General features: G+C 40.2%; 1 protein-coding gene across 7 annotated transcripts in view; it reads right to left on the bottom strand.

The window, feature by feature from the left end:
- Positions 1-14,875, bottom strand: part of Nek7 (NIMA related kinase 7) — a 125,826-nt gene that overhangs the window by 64,760 nt on the left and 46,191 nt on the right. For all 7 annotated transcript variants that reach the window (XM_028773788.1, XM_028773790.1, XM_028773789.1 and 4 more), the window contains one exon: positions 8,085-8,168. In XM_028773788.1, coding sequence (XP_028629621.1) covers positions 8,085-8,141 — 57 coding nt within the window. In that variant the 5' untranslated portion in view covers positions 8,142-8,168. The remainder of the gene's footprint in view (positions 1-8,084; positions 8,169-14,875) is intronic.

Raw genomic sequence — 14,875 nt, 5'->3', positions numbered from 1 at the left:
CCAGGGCTTCAGCTGAATATGTAAAAGTGGAGGGCCCTGCTGGGCATAGGTGGAAGAAGAGAACCTTGACCTCATGAAGGCTGGATGCCCCAGGGGGTGGGAATTTTGAGGGTGGGGAGGTGGGAGTGGGGGGGTAGATAGAGGTTACATCCACAGAGAAGAAGGAGGAGGGGCGAGGGGATTGGGGGTTCCAAGGGGGCGGTGGGGGATGGGGTAAGGGGACAACATAGGAAATGTAAATAAATCATCCAATAAAAAAAAAAAAAAAGAAACAAACTCTTCAGAAGCAAGGTGAAAGAGACAAGCATGAATAAACTCCCTTTGAGTTCTGTCTGACAAGAACGGCGGCTTTGGGCTTTCCTCATGGGAGCATTAAGCTATGTTCTAGGACACCCGTGTAGACACCTAAGGAGGCTTTGTGGGAAAGGACCTGGGAAGGGGGTGGAGTCGAGTATGGGCAGAAAGGGATGGACTAGGCCTGGAAGTTACAGCAGCATGAAGAGTAGATGGAATCAGGAGGAGTCAAGGGATCAGCCAGTGTACGGGAGAACCAAGAAGCAGACAGACATCAAATGCTATGGAATTTGGGGTTGAGAACACTATGGACAGTAATCACATTCACTGAGATAAGCTAGGCTACGTGAGAAACAGCCTGTATAGAAGATAGGTAATAAAAAAATGTAATAAAGGAAAATGCTTGATATAGCAAAACAAGCAACAAACAAACAACAGTAGTCTGTGGGCCAAGACAGTTACTGGTACCATGTGTGGTGACACATGCTGTAATACAGTTACTGGCACCATGTGTGGTGACACATGCTGTAATCCAGGCATGTGAACAGTGACGTGAGCAGTGGAAGTAAGATGACCAGCCTCAGCTACATAGCAAGTTTGAGGATAGCCTGGACTGCATGAGACATTGTATCAATAAACAAACTGGACAAATTTTTTAAAGATGTTAATATATATGAATGTTTTGCCTACATGTGTTGTGTGAGTGTCTGGTGCCCATAGAAGTCAGAAGAGGGAGCTAGATTTCCTGGAATTGGCATTACAGATAGCTGTGAATCACTGTATGATTGCTGAGAACTGAACTGGGTCCTTTGCAAGAACAGCAAGTAGTCTGGGAGCCATCTCGCCAGCCCCAAGAAGACAACTATTGACACCACACTATCACTGCCATCAGAGGCAGCACTATCATTTGACGAAGGTTAACTATTGCTAAGCAATGGACAAAAGAAAACTGCATTTCAACTCTGCAGGGAAAAAAAAAGCAAAAAACAAAAAAAAACCAAAAACCTATTCTAATTAATTGACAAGAACATTTAGTGAAACAACAAAAACTTAATCCTGGACAGTTTTACATCAGAGCTCGTGCTACACACCCACAGTGTACAGTCTCTATTTCCTTCCAGTTTCTAAATACAAAATCAAACCTCTAATATCTGGGGGAGATGCAGAGATCAACCCCAGGACCATTTATCATTGACTGTTTGATAAGGGATCCTTCTCGACAGCTCTGGTTACCCTGTACCTCAAGCTGAACGGGACCTCTCAGTCCTGTTTCCTGTGATTACAAACACATACACTACCAAGTCCCATGCTATTGACTTCTAACAAACCAATCTACACATTGAATGTGTTTTCTACCACCAGGGGATTTCCTCTTACTCTAGAAAAACATCAATTACTGAAGAGAAATTTGCAGTCCAATGTGAGCACTGCAAGGAGAGCTAAGTAGTGAGCCACATGAAAATTAGGGGTCTTTACAGAAACTCTATCTTATTTTGTTGGAAAAAATAACTTTATCGATCAAATAAATACATAGCTCTAAAAAATTCTGGGCTATTCTCAAGCATCAGAGTCGTCCTCAAATACACAGAGATTTCACTGCTCTAACTACTAAAATTATACTTCTGAACTGAGCTGGACAGGCAGTCTGATGACTACTGGTCTCATCCCACGTCACTCTGAATGACTTCAAACTCCAAGAGAGCAGACAAGAGAATCTCAACCTCAAAAAGTCCTCCACCCTTCTCAAAGCATGGCCTTTGAAATATGAGGAATGCTCACTCGTAAGCATGTAATCATGACTTATCAATCTAAAAATCAAAGATCTCGATCACATTTTGTATGTTGAAATCACTTCTCATTTGACAGCCTTCTTAATATTGTATTACAGAAAAAAATAACTCTAAGCACGGAAACCCACATAATGTAACACGTAGGCACATATTGAACTGAGGTTAAAATGAAACTTTCCATTAGAGATAATTATCCATGCAATGAGTACTTGTTAATTACCTATCATCTTTCATTCATTAATATAAAAGATATATAATGAAAACAAGCCAGGCCTTACCAAGCCTGTAATTCCAGCTATGTGGCAGGCTGAGGCAGGAGATTTTTGAAATTCAAGGCATGCCTGTACTGTAGAGTGAGGTGAAGGCCAGCCTGGGCTGGTTAGTGAAAGCCTGTCTCTGAATGAAAAATTCATAAAGGGCTGGACCTGCTACACAGTAATTCAATGTTTGCCTAGCATATGCAAGGCCCTTGATTCAGTCCCTAGTACAAGTGTGGAGTTTAAGAGATAAGACAGGACAAGAACTATATAAAATATACGTGTGTGTATGTGTGCACGTGTATGTAACAAGCATATGATCTTCCTCACAATGATCTTTTCAGTGTCTTATAAATGTATCTACTCCTCTCCTGTAATACTTTACCTAGAGCCTCTATCATAATATCATAGATTCACAGTAATATAAAATGCAAGGAGTCACGCTCGCTAGACCCATCCTTGAGCACATATTCTTGACAAACCACCTGAACCCTCGCCCTGGAGAGGAGAGAATAACACAGGTTTCCAGATATGGCTCAATCAGTCCATAGCTGGCAATGGCGAAGATGCACTGGAGAAGTAAAAGGTGACCAGATGGCGTAGATCTTCTAAGTCATTCACAAATGTAGAACTCACTCCAAACCACAGAAGTCAGAAGGAAGAAGCAAAGGAGTATAATAAAGAGCACTTTTTAAAACTGGTCCTTACTGGACAGAAACAGCTAGAAGGAGTAAATTGGCTATACTCTAGAAAGGTCATAGTAGAGAAAAAAACCCATAAACTTTAAATATAGAGAATGAGAGAAGTTGCATATATAATTCTGGAAATTCCAAAGATTATTATGTAATATAGAATATGTATCAGACATTATTTAAAGGTGATATTTGAAAAAAATAAAGATGGGTTGATTTGGAACCAAGTTTGTATTTGTTCAAAGAAAACTGTACTGCCTGACTACTGTGTGTACCATAAGGCTAGTAACACAGTTTACAATCTAAAACAAAGAGCAAAATTAACAATGAGAAAACAATAGATTTATAGGAAAAATATGCCAACAAAGGTGTATTATATGGTTAGGGAGATTCAGTTTTCACTTCATGCTTAAAGAAGGTCACACACACACAACCACATACTACTTCAAACACACACACACATATATGAAAATGATGGATGAGCAAATGAGCAATTACATCTTAGACAAGCACCACTTTATACTGGTTACTGAATGCTGTGCTGAAAGAGACAGATGGGGACAGGCAGCAAGACCACTGAGGGAGCTCTCACAACACAGCAGAACCTCTGGCTTGGTGGAGGGAATGAAGCCGTAAGAAATCACAGTTCTAAAAATGTTTTAAATATACAGCTAGTGATGCTTGATAAATCAGACATAAACAGAGAAAAAGAAAGAAGACAGGGATGTTCCAGCCTCAGTTACAAGAAGAATGGACTGGCTAACAACTGGTTTCAGAAAATGAGGGGTAGGTAAAGTAGGAGGTAGGACCAGCTTGAGATCACTGTGGTTATGACACACAGTCCCACATTGGGAAAGCTGTTGCACATAATAAATTTGGGAGAAGCAGAATTCCCGGTTCAGATGACTCTGAGATTCGTGTATATGAAATTTAAGAATGGAATAGAGCCCGGGTAGTGGATACAAATGGGCAAAGAAGATATGCAAAAACTAAGCCTCAGGGAATCCATTACTAAGGTGGTTGAAGGTAAGGAGACAGAGGGCAAAGGGAGGCCAGTAAGACTGGCCTCAGGAAAAAACAGATGTATGGATTCTAGGAGAAGGAAGGGTTTCACAGAATAGAGAACAATCAACTATTTTCCAATGTAGATAGTAAGATGAAGCCCAAGTAGCTCGCATGGTAAGATGGGGAGGAGCTTACACACTGTAAACTGAAGAAAAGAAAGAAATGGAGACTGGAGTATAAACATCACTTTCTAGAAAAGTCTGAACTGAGTAGGGGATAACATAAGATCTGGCTCTACTGAAAATTTGGGACAGGTGAGGGCTGTTCAGTAGGTTCATCCTATAACTAGAGGCAGACTACCAGAACACAGACTGTAGCTGAGAAATGTGTGATTTTCAGGACCTGTGAGCTGATTGTGAGGTCAGGGGATGATACATTTGGGGTCACAGGAAAGAAGAACAAGAAAGCAGAGACACTTAGGAAGATGGGTAGAATCTTCTAGATTACGTCTGTGACCAGGGAGAAGCCTCAGACTTTCCTGAAGGATCAAGCCACAATGCTCAATTATGGCCAACAAAACTTTCCTCAAAACTGTAGTCACAGCTTATCGCCCTGTGCCTATATTCATAAAACCCATATGACTTATAATACCTAAATTGAAATAAAGACTTCTCAAAGTATAATCTCTATTCAGTGCCTATTACAAGGTATCTTCACAGGACAAACTTATCAAAGCACGCAAAATGAACCTTACTGCTTGGGGTACAACTGGTAGATAAACTAGAAAGAGAAGGCAGTGTAACGATCTTGAGCAAACCCTTGTATTTTTTTTGCTCACTGTGAGCCACCAGGAGGCTACCTTCCTCCTGTCCACAGTCTGTCAGCTCCTGAGCATGCAGCAAGGGGCACTTGACCTCCAGCATCCTGCTCATGTCACACACTCAAAATCCTAAGTGGATACTAGTCAATGCTGCCAGGAAGCGTAAAAGAACGGCTAGCTCACGTCACGTCGTGGTTAAGAAGCCGACACTAAAATGGTGTCGTCATAGTCTGCAAATTGTAAAAGTACGGGCTGGTTTTTACATGCAGTTCTGCTGTATGTTCTCTTCCACAAATAGCCCATATTACAATATTTCAAATGATTAAAAAAAAAAGCAGAAATCCCCAGAACTCAAGCCTCTAATCACTATTAAAATTAATATTCTTAGAAATTCTTAGAATTACACTCTGATTGCTGCTATATAATTTTAGAATTAAAAAGTAGATAGGCAACATAAACTCTCCTCATTTAAAATCTAAATATGAAAACAGTCACAAACTGTCATAAAGCTCCACTGAAATATAAATATAAAATTCCATTGTTTAATAGTAATCTTCCTGTATTATTTTACTTTTTCTGTCCCCATCTTCTATACAGTCTGAGTTAAAGGAGGAAAAGGAAAATCTACTGTTGCACAAGAGGCTTGAACAATGAATACAGAAGAATCAAATGAAATGTGCATTCACTGTTCTCTAGATGGTAGGGCGTACGACTGAGGGAGAACAGAAAAGCTAATAAAAAAATGTGCCTTAATTTCACAAGAGCAGCAGTAATGCAAAAAAAATAAGCAAATAAAAATACATAGGTTCAATATTCTAAACCTTAAACACAAAGGGATTGATACCGTACTAAAACTGAGAGCACACGGCCCGAGCTATGTGTGGGTTTATAGGTGCCTCTCAAGGAAGGAGGAGGAAAGTCACACGCTAAGAACATACACTGCTCATCACTCCATCGGAACTGGTGTCTGACACACAGAAGGCTGACTTCTTTAGGTTTCTGTTTGTGTCCACACTTCCATTAGCATTACAAAAGTGAAGAGTCACTGGGCTAACCATATGTTACCATATCACCCCCATTATTCAGGCCAATGGTGTGGAACAAAACAAAGGAAGGTTGTCAACCCTAAGCCCAGGCTGTCCTTCCCTGTCTTTTAAAATGCTATGGAGAGCAGGAACACTTCTCAAAGACTTAATAAGCAATAACGCCTATAAGCTCTTGTCAGGTAATCTTTCTTTCGCTGTCTCACACCATCAGTCTGAAGGCAGAGAGGAGGAGAAAGGAAAGCTCCTCCCCCACCCCCCATATGCCACAAAGCAGCCAAAGCCTGGGATGACACTTGCCTATTTCCAACAGGGAGAGCCATCCACCCACACAGGAGCAACAGCGGGAGGCAGAAAGGAAAGGACCGGTGTGAAAAGAAATGCAGAACCGGCTCTATGATTTTGAAATTTAGACTGTGTGGCAGCCTAGTGTCTCATAAGAAAACGATTACTTTCATTTCTGCCTCCTACTGCCGCCCCGACCTTTCTTGGTTGGCAAGTCAGTGGGAGGCAAAAAAAAAAAAAAAGGGTTTTTTTTTTCTTTGAAGCATAGGACCAGTCAAAACTGTGAACTTCAAAATCACAACATGAACTCCCTAATTTTTAGAGGTGTTCATTTATTGTCTTTGCTGGGAACGGTGCAATATGAAATTATGGTGTCTCAGTGTCTCATCATCAGATATAGCTAATACCATTTGCTTATAACAATCTTGATCATGTAACCTAAGACCATTACAAAGTTGCAGACAGACTTGATAAAGCCAATCCTGAAAGCCAAAGTGTCCTTCCTCTAAATGGTTTTTCCTTAATACTCAAAAACTCAGGTACAGAGAACAAAGCAACACAATGTAAAAAAAAGTATTTTGAGAACGAATTAAACATGGTCTTTTTAAGGACATCCTGATTGGCTTCAACTCTGTATCTAACTGAGCCCCACTACATGTTAAAAATAAGAATTCAATAGTGTACAAAATAATGTATCCTTTCCCACAAGGTTTTAGCTTAATAAGGAGAGCTGAGGAAAAAGCCCATATGAGCAAAGGAAACAAAGATAACAAAGACTCGGGAAACACCAGAAGAGAGATTGAGATCAACCATCAAGTTTCCGAGAAAAGACTGGAAGATTGGACAGGCCCTACTGCAGTGCTGGCTCTTCAGATGGTTCCGGAAGGATGGAGCAGATTTTAAAAACTAGAGAGCAGGAGGGAGGGTAGAACATGGGTGTCCTCACAGAGGCTAAAAGTTTTCTGTAGGCTGCATTTCTGAGCTGTGCTTCTGGAGAAGCCAACAGACGCATTGAATCAAATGAAACCACAGACTAAGCAAGTGTGCAGACCAATACGGGCACCATAAATGCTTGCTTTTGCACACAGAAGTCTGAGGGGACGTTGCCACAAACCCACTCCACTACAGAGTTCACGTGTAAGTCCTATTGGGTCCTCAACACTGAGAACCTCTGAGCAAAACCAAAGCAAGGCCAGCAGAGCATGAGTGAGGCCTGCTATAGAAGATTTCTCAATACCGGGCTGCTTCTCAGCCTGGGTGACAGACAATAGTGACAATGAGGTGCCACCTCAGAGAGTAAAGCTGATGATTATAACCATCCATTGCATATGGGGCTTTGCAGGGGGCCTTAACAACAAATGCAGGGAAACTCCAAGTTGAATTTCAACAGTATGTACACATTGTTTTACAAAAATGCTCTTCCTACTTCATTTTACATTGCAAGATATAAGGAATAACATAATAAAAAAAATTTCCAGACAGAAAGAGAGAGAGAGAGGGAGGAAGAGAAAGAGAAAGAGAGGGGGGAGGGGGAAGGTAAAGACAGAGACAGAGAGAGAGAGAGAATGAGAATGAATAATGGAAGTCGAGAGCAGCCAGCCAAAGCAGAAGTGGGTACAAAATGCAGAGACACCCCAAACCTCACCCCCCACACACTCCACCAAGACTAGCAGTAACCCTCAAAGCAAAGAAGACAATGAGATGAAATCATAAGCTAGAGCTGGCTTCCTGTCATGTTCTAGATGAGAACCAAGCATTAGGAAGCACTTGGAAGCCAGTAATTCTGACTACAACTTGGAAATTCAAAATGAACATTTTGCCACGCTTTTACTGCAGCTGTGAATTTACTCCCACCGATTTAACAGAGAAATCCACTTGTCCCTCCTTAATTACATTACCTGTGGCTGGAACTGAGGAACAGGCGGCCCCTGCATGCCTTGTGATTGCTCATCCATTCTGACTCAACTGGGAACTTCAGGACTCTGCAAAACGGAAAGTTGAAATTTAAAGGACGCAATTGTTACCAATTCTCACCATTCCCACGGGGCTGACACACGCACAGAAATATAAGTTCCTGAGATGCTTCCGAACACTTCACTAAAACACCTCCCCACCCTCTGCTTCCATTGCCGACACCTGCTAAGCCCAAGCTCTGTTTAGCTCGAACAATCATTCACTGGCACACCACTTCCACTTCTGCAGGCGAGCAGATGAAGGACATCCCTCTTTAGCCCATGCTTGAGAGAAGTAATAGCATGCAAAGCTCCTCAGACTCGGGCTCAGTGCCTGGCATCCCGAAAATGTATCTATTCTTTACATTCTAAAAATACCAGTACATCTAATACTTGCATTCGTTTCTTTTACACTTACTTTAGAATACCCTTTAGAGAGTAGCAACAATACTCTGGATATAGGTCCTTTGCACTGCAAATTTGATCTTTAGCCACATGAGTTGTGGGAAACGTTCTCAACGCTAAACAGAAATTCATCATGTTAATGCAGTCAGTGTAGATAATCAGTCTTCTCTCTGATGAATGCCTTAGAAGCTACTTATCAATCAGTTCCCTACTCTAAGTTCCCCTTTCTATTTATTGCTTATTCTTCCATCCTTAGACTGCTGTCTGGAATTATATTTATATAACAAAAGAAATTGGTTGTCCTTATGGATACCCAATTGCACTCGCTTTGAAAACAGTGCTCTTCCACCCTGCCACAGTGCCGCTCTCTCATCTTTGTCTTGTGTCAAGTGACTCTGTACACAGAGACACACAATCAGCACTCTGTATTCACAGGGCTATGTCAGTTCAGAACCCATATAGACATTGCTTGTCATTATTCCTTGAACAATATAGCAACACATTACAGAACCTTTATACTACATTGCATGGGGATGCTCACAGAGTATATGGGTATATGTTATACGATGCTATATAATGGCTTAAGATACATAAGCCCTCATTTACATAAGGGTTACCAGAGTACCATCAGATTTTTGTATCCGTGGAAAATCAGAAGATCCTGAAACCAATTACTCAGCAATACCCAGGAGACTGGATCTGTTTTAGCTTCTCTTTCCTTTCTGTTGAGAGACCCGTTGGTTTATGCTTAAACCTCCTGTCTATGGGCATCTAAACTACAGTGCATTATGTACCTAGCTACTGTCATATATAATACAAAAATACAGTACTAACTAGCAATGATTTATAATAAAATAACTGGGCGGGGAGGGGGGCGCATGGTCTCTCTACATAGCCTTGGCTGTTCTGCAACTAGCTATATAGACCAGGTTGACCTTGAACTCAAAGAGAGAGATTCATCTCTCTCTGCTCCAGAACTATGGGATCAAAGGTGTGTGTCACCATACCTGGGTTACTATACAATCTTGATAATCAGGCATGGTGATACACACCTGTGAATCATAGCATTTGGGAAGCTGAGGCAGGAAGATCACTATGAGTTCCAGGTCAGACAGGGTTACCTAGTAAGAACTGGTCTCAAAAAACCTATCAAAATAAGAGTACTTATTCTGCCTAATTACATATTTAACTTCAATATTAATTTCAGAATCTGTCTAATTCCACTTTTAAAAATGTTTTTGAGATGCAATTCTGTAGTTGAATATAAGAAGAAATAAGCCAGTCAATGGTAGTACACGCCTTTATTCCCAGCACTTGGAAACAGAGGTAAGCGGATTTCTGTGAGTTCAAGGCCAGCCTAGACTACAGAATGAATTCTAGGACAGCCAGGGCTACAAACAGAAAAATCCTGTCTCGAAAAACAAAAGAAAAACAAACAAGTGCGTCACACACTTAGCCTTCTCGCCAACTATTATGTCCTTTTACTAACCCTGAATAACTGAAGCAAAACACTTCTAATATGTGAAATATGTTTAACATACATTTCATCTTCTAGATTGCAAAGTCCATGTTTCTGATATTCCCGTTGTCTATAGAACATTTCTAATGCTTGGCTCAATGTCTGGAATAAATAGGCAGCTGAGTGGATATTTAGTCAATGATTACATATGTACTTGTCGCAAAGACATCAAGTGATTATTGATACTAATTCAGCATAAAGTTAATGATGAAAAGCATCAACAAATTCAACTAATTTGTCGTTAATCCTTAAACCAAAAAGGGAAAATGCTGTTACTAGAAGACGCTGGTTAACACGGCAAATGATGATCAGGAACTCGAAGATACTGGTTAACATGGCAAATGATGATCAGGAATGAGTAACAAGGCTTAAATGAGAGCCTGGGAAGGAAAATAACGCGTCAAAATACAAAACAAACAACAACAACGCAGCACATTTTGTATGAAATTTCAAACTAAGGTTGGTGGGTGATGGAGGACTACCATCCAAAGGTTCGCTGAGCGGAAGGAAGCTCGCGATCAGACTAGGGTGTGGCAGCTACATTTTTCAAAAACTTAGTCACATGGTCACCATTACTTTATGTCGTACATAGGTCTTTGATACCCATAATCATAAATGTAGCTGTTGTACTGAATCAGTTGATGTGCTATCTACCTAAACAGTATGTAAAACTTAAGAAATGATATGTAGCTGGCTTTCTATAATAATGCGTGATTGGAAAGAAAGAAGCATTTTAATAGTCATCTCCTACTGTTCCCAGTAGTCACCTTTAATACAGCATCAAACCTGACAGAGAATAAACTCGGAGTTAACTATATCATGGATTTTGCACTCAAATCAATGAACTTTTATCCTTCGAAAAATCCAGTTGTCCACCTTGCCCTCTGAGTAGATCTTTAACTCATAGATTTTTTGTAACATTATGACATCTGGAAATTTTTAAATCACAGAGTTAACTGAGAGTTCTTAAGTGGCAAACATTCCTTTATGCTTTACTTTTAAAAGTCTTCATTGTCAATATCACCAATTCATTTTATCAAAAAAAGTTTCATCTTTAAATACCAGGATAATCTTACACAGTGATGAACATAAGTTTTCCTATATCCTCACTTCAAAAGTTTGAATTTCAGTAGGGCATGGTGGCACACACCTTTAATCTCAACAGGGGAGACAGAAGCAGGTATATCTCTGAGTTCGAGTCAGCCTGATCTACAAAGTGAATTCTAGGAAAGCCAGAGCTATGTAGAGTGATCCTGTTTCAAAAGTGACCAAATAATAATAATAGTAATAATAATAATGATATTTGAATTTTATTAGTGGCACAAATTATGTTAGTAGTTTGTCTTCATAATAACTTTCAAGAAAATATTTACAAAAGTTTGCTGTCAAAAGCTGTCAATCATTCCTCACAAAAAACAAAACAAAAAAAACCAGCTATTCCACTTCTTCTTCAAACATCTGCAAGAACATTCTTCATGGAAGTGACTCATCTGTTGGAGGGGAATGTGGTTTGCTCGAGAAGTAATTTAAAGTTATGTTTCATCACATATCATACTCAAGGACATCTCATCAAAGCCTGAAATTTGATAATAAACTCATCTTCACTTCATCTCAGTTTCTTCGAGGTATTGTGTTAGCTCCTGAACCCAGGACAAATGGCTGAGGTGCCTGTTTAACATATTAAAGCAGCCCTGGCAGCCAGATTCCCCCAGAATCCTTCAGTCCCCACCTGTCACATGTTACTAGCATACCCTGCTCTCTAACCCTTTCAGTCCAGGGCTGGGCTGCTCTTCCCCAGCTGCTGCTCCTTATCTAATCCAGACATTTGGTTACCTGGCCCTTTAGTCTCCAGGTTCTCTCCCTCCTCTTTTCCTCGAATTGCACAGCTCAGGGTCATGTTCACTCTGGACTCTCCCAGAAGTCTCTGCCTTTGGCTATGCTCTTCCTCATATGTACAAAAACTCTTTTCCTCCACCATATCTAGGAGAAGTCATAGCCTTCCATTTTTATTTCTGTTTTTCATTCAATTTGGAGCTGGAGGAGTAGGCTCATGCCTGGCAAGTCAATACTCCACTACTGAGACACGCCCCCAATCAAGAACATTTTAAAGTAAAGCTTACATTTAAAAACTAAAACTAATAGCCGTGTAACAGATAAAGGATAGGAAAGGCAGTCCATTTTGCCACTGAGCTGATAATGCATTTTTAATAAACAAAAATTATTTGAACCATTATAACCACATAAGAGACTCTCAAGGAACTGACCATATATACTATGCTCCTGTCCACAGAGGGAGCGGTCAACACTCTGACAAGAGCTGCTTGATCAAAAATCTAAAATCCAAAGCCAGAGAGATGGCTCAGTGGTTAGGAGTGCTTGTCACACAATCACAAGAGCTGGAGTTCAGATTCAGTTCCCAGACAAGCCTAGCGTCTCCTGCATGGCTGGAGCTCCAGGTCAAAGTCAAAAGACAGGAGGATCTCTGGGGCTTGCTGGCTTCCATCCTAGCTGAAAAACTACCAACCTGCCACTCAAACAGAGACCCTGACTCAAAGGAAGAGGTGGAGTAATAGAGACTAGGACACCTGAGGCCCTCTTCTGACCCCTATGCACATGCCAAGGTACATACCTATACACATGCATGTGAATACACTCACACAGACACATGCACATGTACACACATGCACGCATCCACGCACACAAATAAAACCCTATTTTAAAATCTGAAATCTATATCCTGTTATTTCTCTCATTACTTTTATCCTGTTCCTCCCCGTACAGAACCTACTTGTGATTGATGTTTTATCTCCGAGATGCATCTGTTTGCCTGCCTCTCCCAGACAGCTTAGCCCTGTCCGTCTAGCTACTTTCCATGAACACTGAAATCCCTTCTGCCCATGAGATCTACTCATGAATTTATGGCATCTGAGCCTGTTGTTTACTATCCTCTGGGTCCAGAATCTCCGAATAGCTGGCTCAACAGCAAGCCTACCCTGGCCAAGGTTCCATGGGATCCCTTCCTCTGCTGTGTATCTCTCATATCTCCACTACTCAACTTCTGCACAGCACTTTTAAGAATCTGTATTTATATTTCTATATTCGTTTACCATGGATCACGTCTATTACAATGCAAACTGCCAGAGTTCGGCCATTTTGTTTCTTACTAGATTTCTCAGCTATTAACTGACATAATATGAGCATGGCAGTGTCTAGTGACTGAAGGAAAGCTGAGTGGTAATGGAGACCAGAGGACAGATTTTAGCCTTGCTGCTTCTAAGTGTATCTTTCTGTGGTTGGGACTTGTAAATGAGTAGATTTGCCTGGGTGGAGACAAGGAGAGTTACAACTGATTGCAAGATATTTGCTAGGAGCAGAGAACATATGGTGGTACCACCAACCAAGTAACAGATGGGAAATAGAAGCAGGGTGGGTGTCAGAAGAGCAAAGAACAGGACGGGAGCAACACAGTTAGACCTTACTGTGAACAGTTAGGGAAAAGCTTCCGTATAAAAAGCTTTGCATAGAATCTTTGGAGAAGCAGAAGTTAGTATATTGTCTTACAATTTTCAAAAGCACTGTTATGTTACTGGCTAAAACTTTCCTCTGTGATTGAAAACAAGTCTTTTCTGTGCATTGAAGTTCCCTGAAAAAGCCAGACCTACACGGATGACACAGACTGAAGAGACCTTCTGATTGTCCCGAGTTCTTAATACTAAAGACAATCACTCATTTCTGTCTCTAAGCTAACACATCTTTTGTCTGTCATGTAAAAACCTTTGAAATGTACATGCATTTCTTCTTCCGACCCCAAACTGTCATGAGGCAATAGAGGAAACCTATAATAGAGTTTCTCCTGCTTTGACTCCATCTGACTACCACCTGTCTCCACCAAGGTCCTGGTGGTAAAAGTGCTGACTTACGACTGACTGTCATTATTCTGTGACTATGGAAGTTCCTGGAAACACTTTTGCCATGGGACATGTCACTCAGGTCAACCTGAATTCACGTTCCAGGCAGATGGCCACTCATCACTCATCAAGGAAGGAAAAAATGTTTAAAGGTCTTAGGTCTGCTAGTAAGCTGACTTTAAATATGACCTTATTGAAATTATTAAATAAAACATAATACGTTATAAAGCAATATGGTTTACTTCAGAGAAAATGTAAGCCATCTTACTGCCAATACTAAGATAATAATAGTATCATTCCTTAAATAAAATATTACTTTGTTCCCATAGTTAATCGATTTATCAAATATATACAAACTTAAACCCTGAGACCTTTACTAGCAAACTACAGCTCACAGGGACAACAAATCACTACACTCTCTCTGGTGGAAGTCTTTTTTTTTTTTTTATTCTTTAGCATTTATTTATTTTACTTTGAGGTTTGTGGGGCCACAACAATTACCATATCAAAAGGCGATTACAACAGATAATGCAAAAAGAGAACACAAAATACTAGAAGCATCCCAACAAAGACAAGAGAAAGAAGAATAAGAGGAAAAAAAAACTCTGAATTAACAAATATAAAACACAGAGAAATATAATAGGTTTAAATCCAAACATATCTAAAACTTTATTAAATGAACATAACTGCAACAGTCTAATGGAAAGGCAGAAGTTGTCAAGCAGCACAAAAGGAAGACCCAACTATATTTGCTACCTAAAAGAAATACTTTCTCTTGAAATATAAAAATGGAACTGGGTTAAAAGCAATATATATATATATATATATATATATGAAATGTGCCATGTTAATTTATCAAAAGCAATCTAGAGTTACTATTAATATCAAAAAAGTAGATTTCAGAA

This window comes from Grammomys surdaster, unplaced genomic scaffold (genome assembly GCF_004785775.1).
Source record: "Grammomys surdaster isolate TR1022 unplaced genomic scaffold, NIH_TR_1.0 234, whole genome shotgun sequence".
Classification (NCBI taxonomy): domain Eukaryota; kingdom Metazoa; phylum Chordata; class Mammalia; order Rodentia; family Muridae; genus Grammomys; species Grammomys surdaster.
This window is presented reverse-complemented; position numbering and strand designations above follow the sequence as displayed.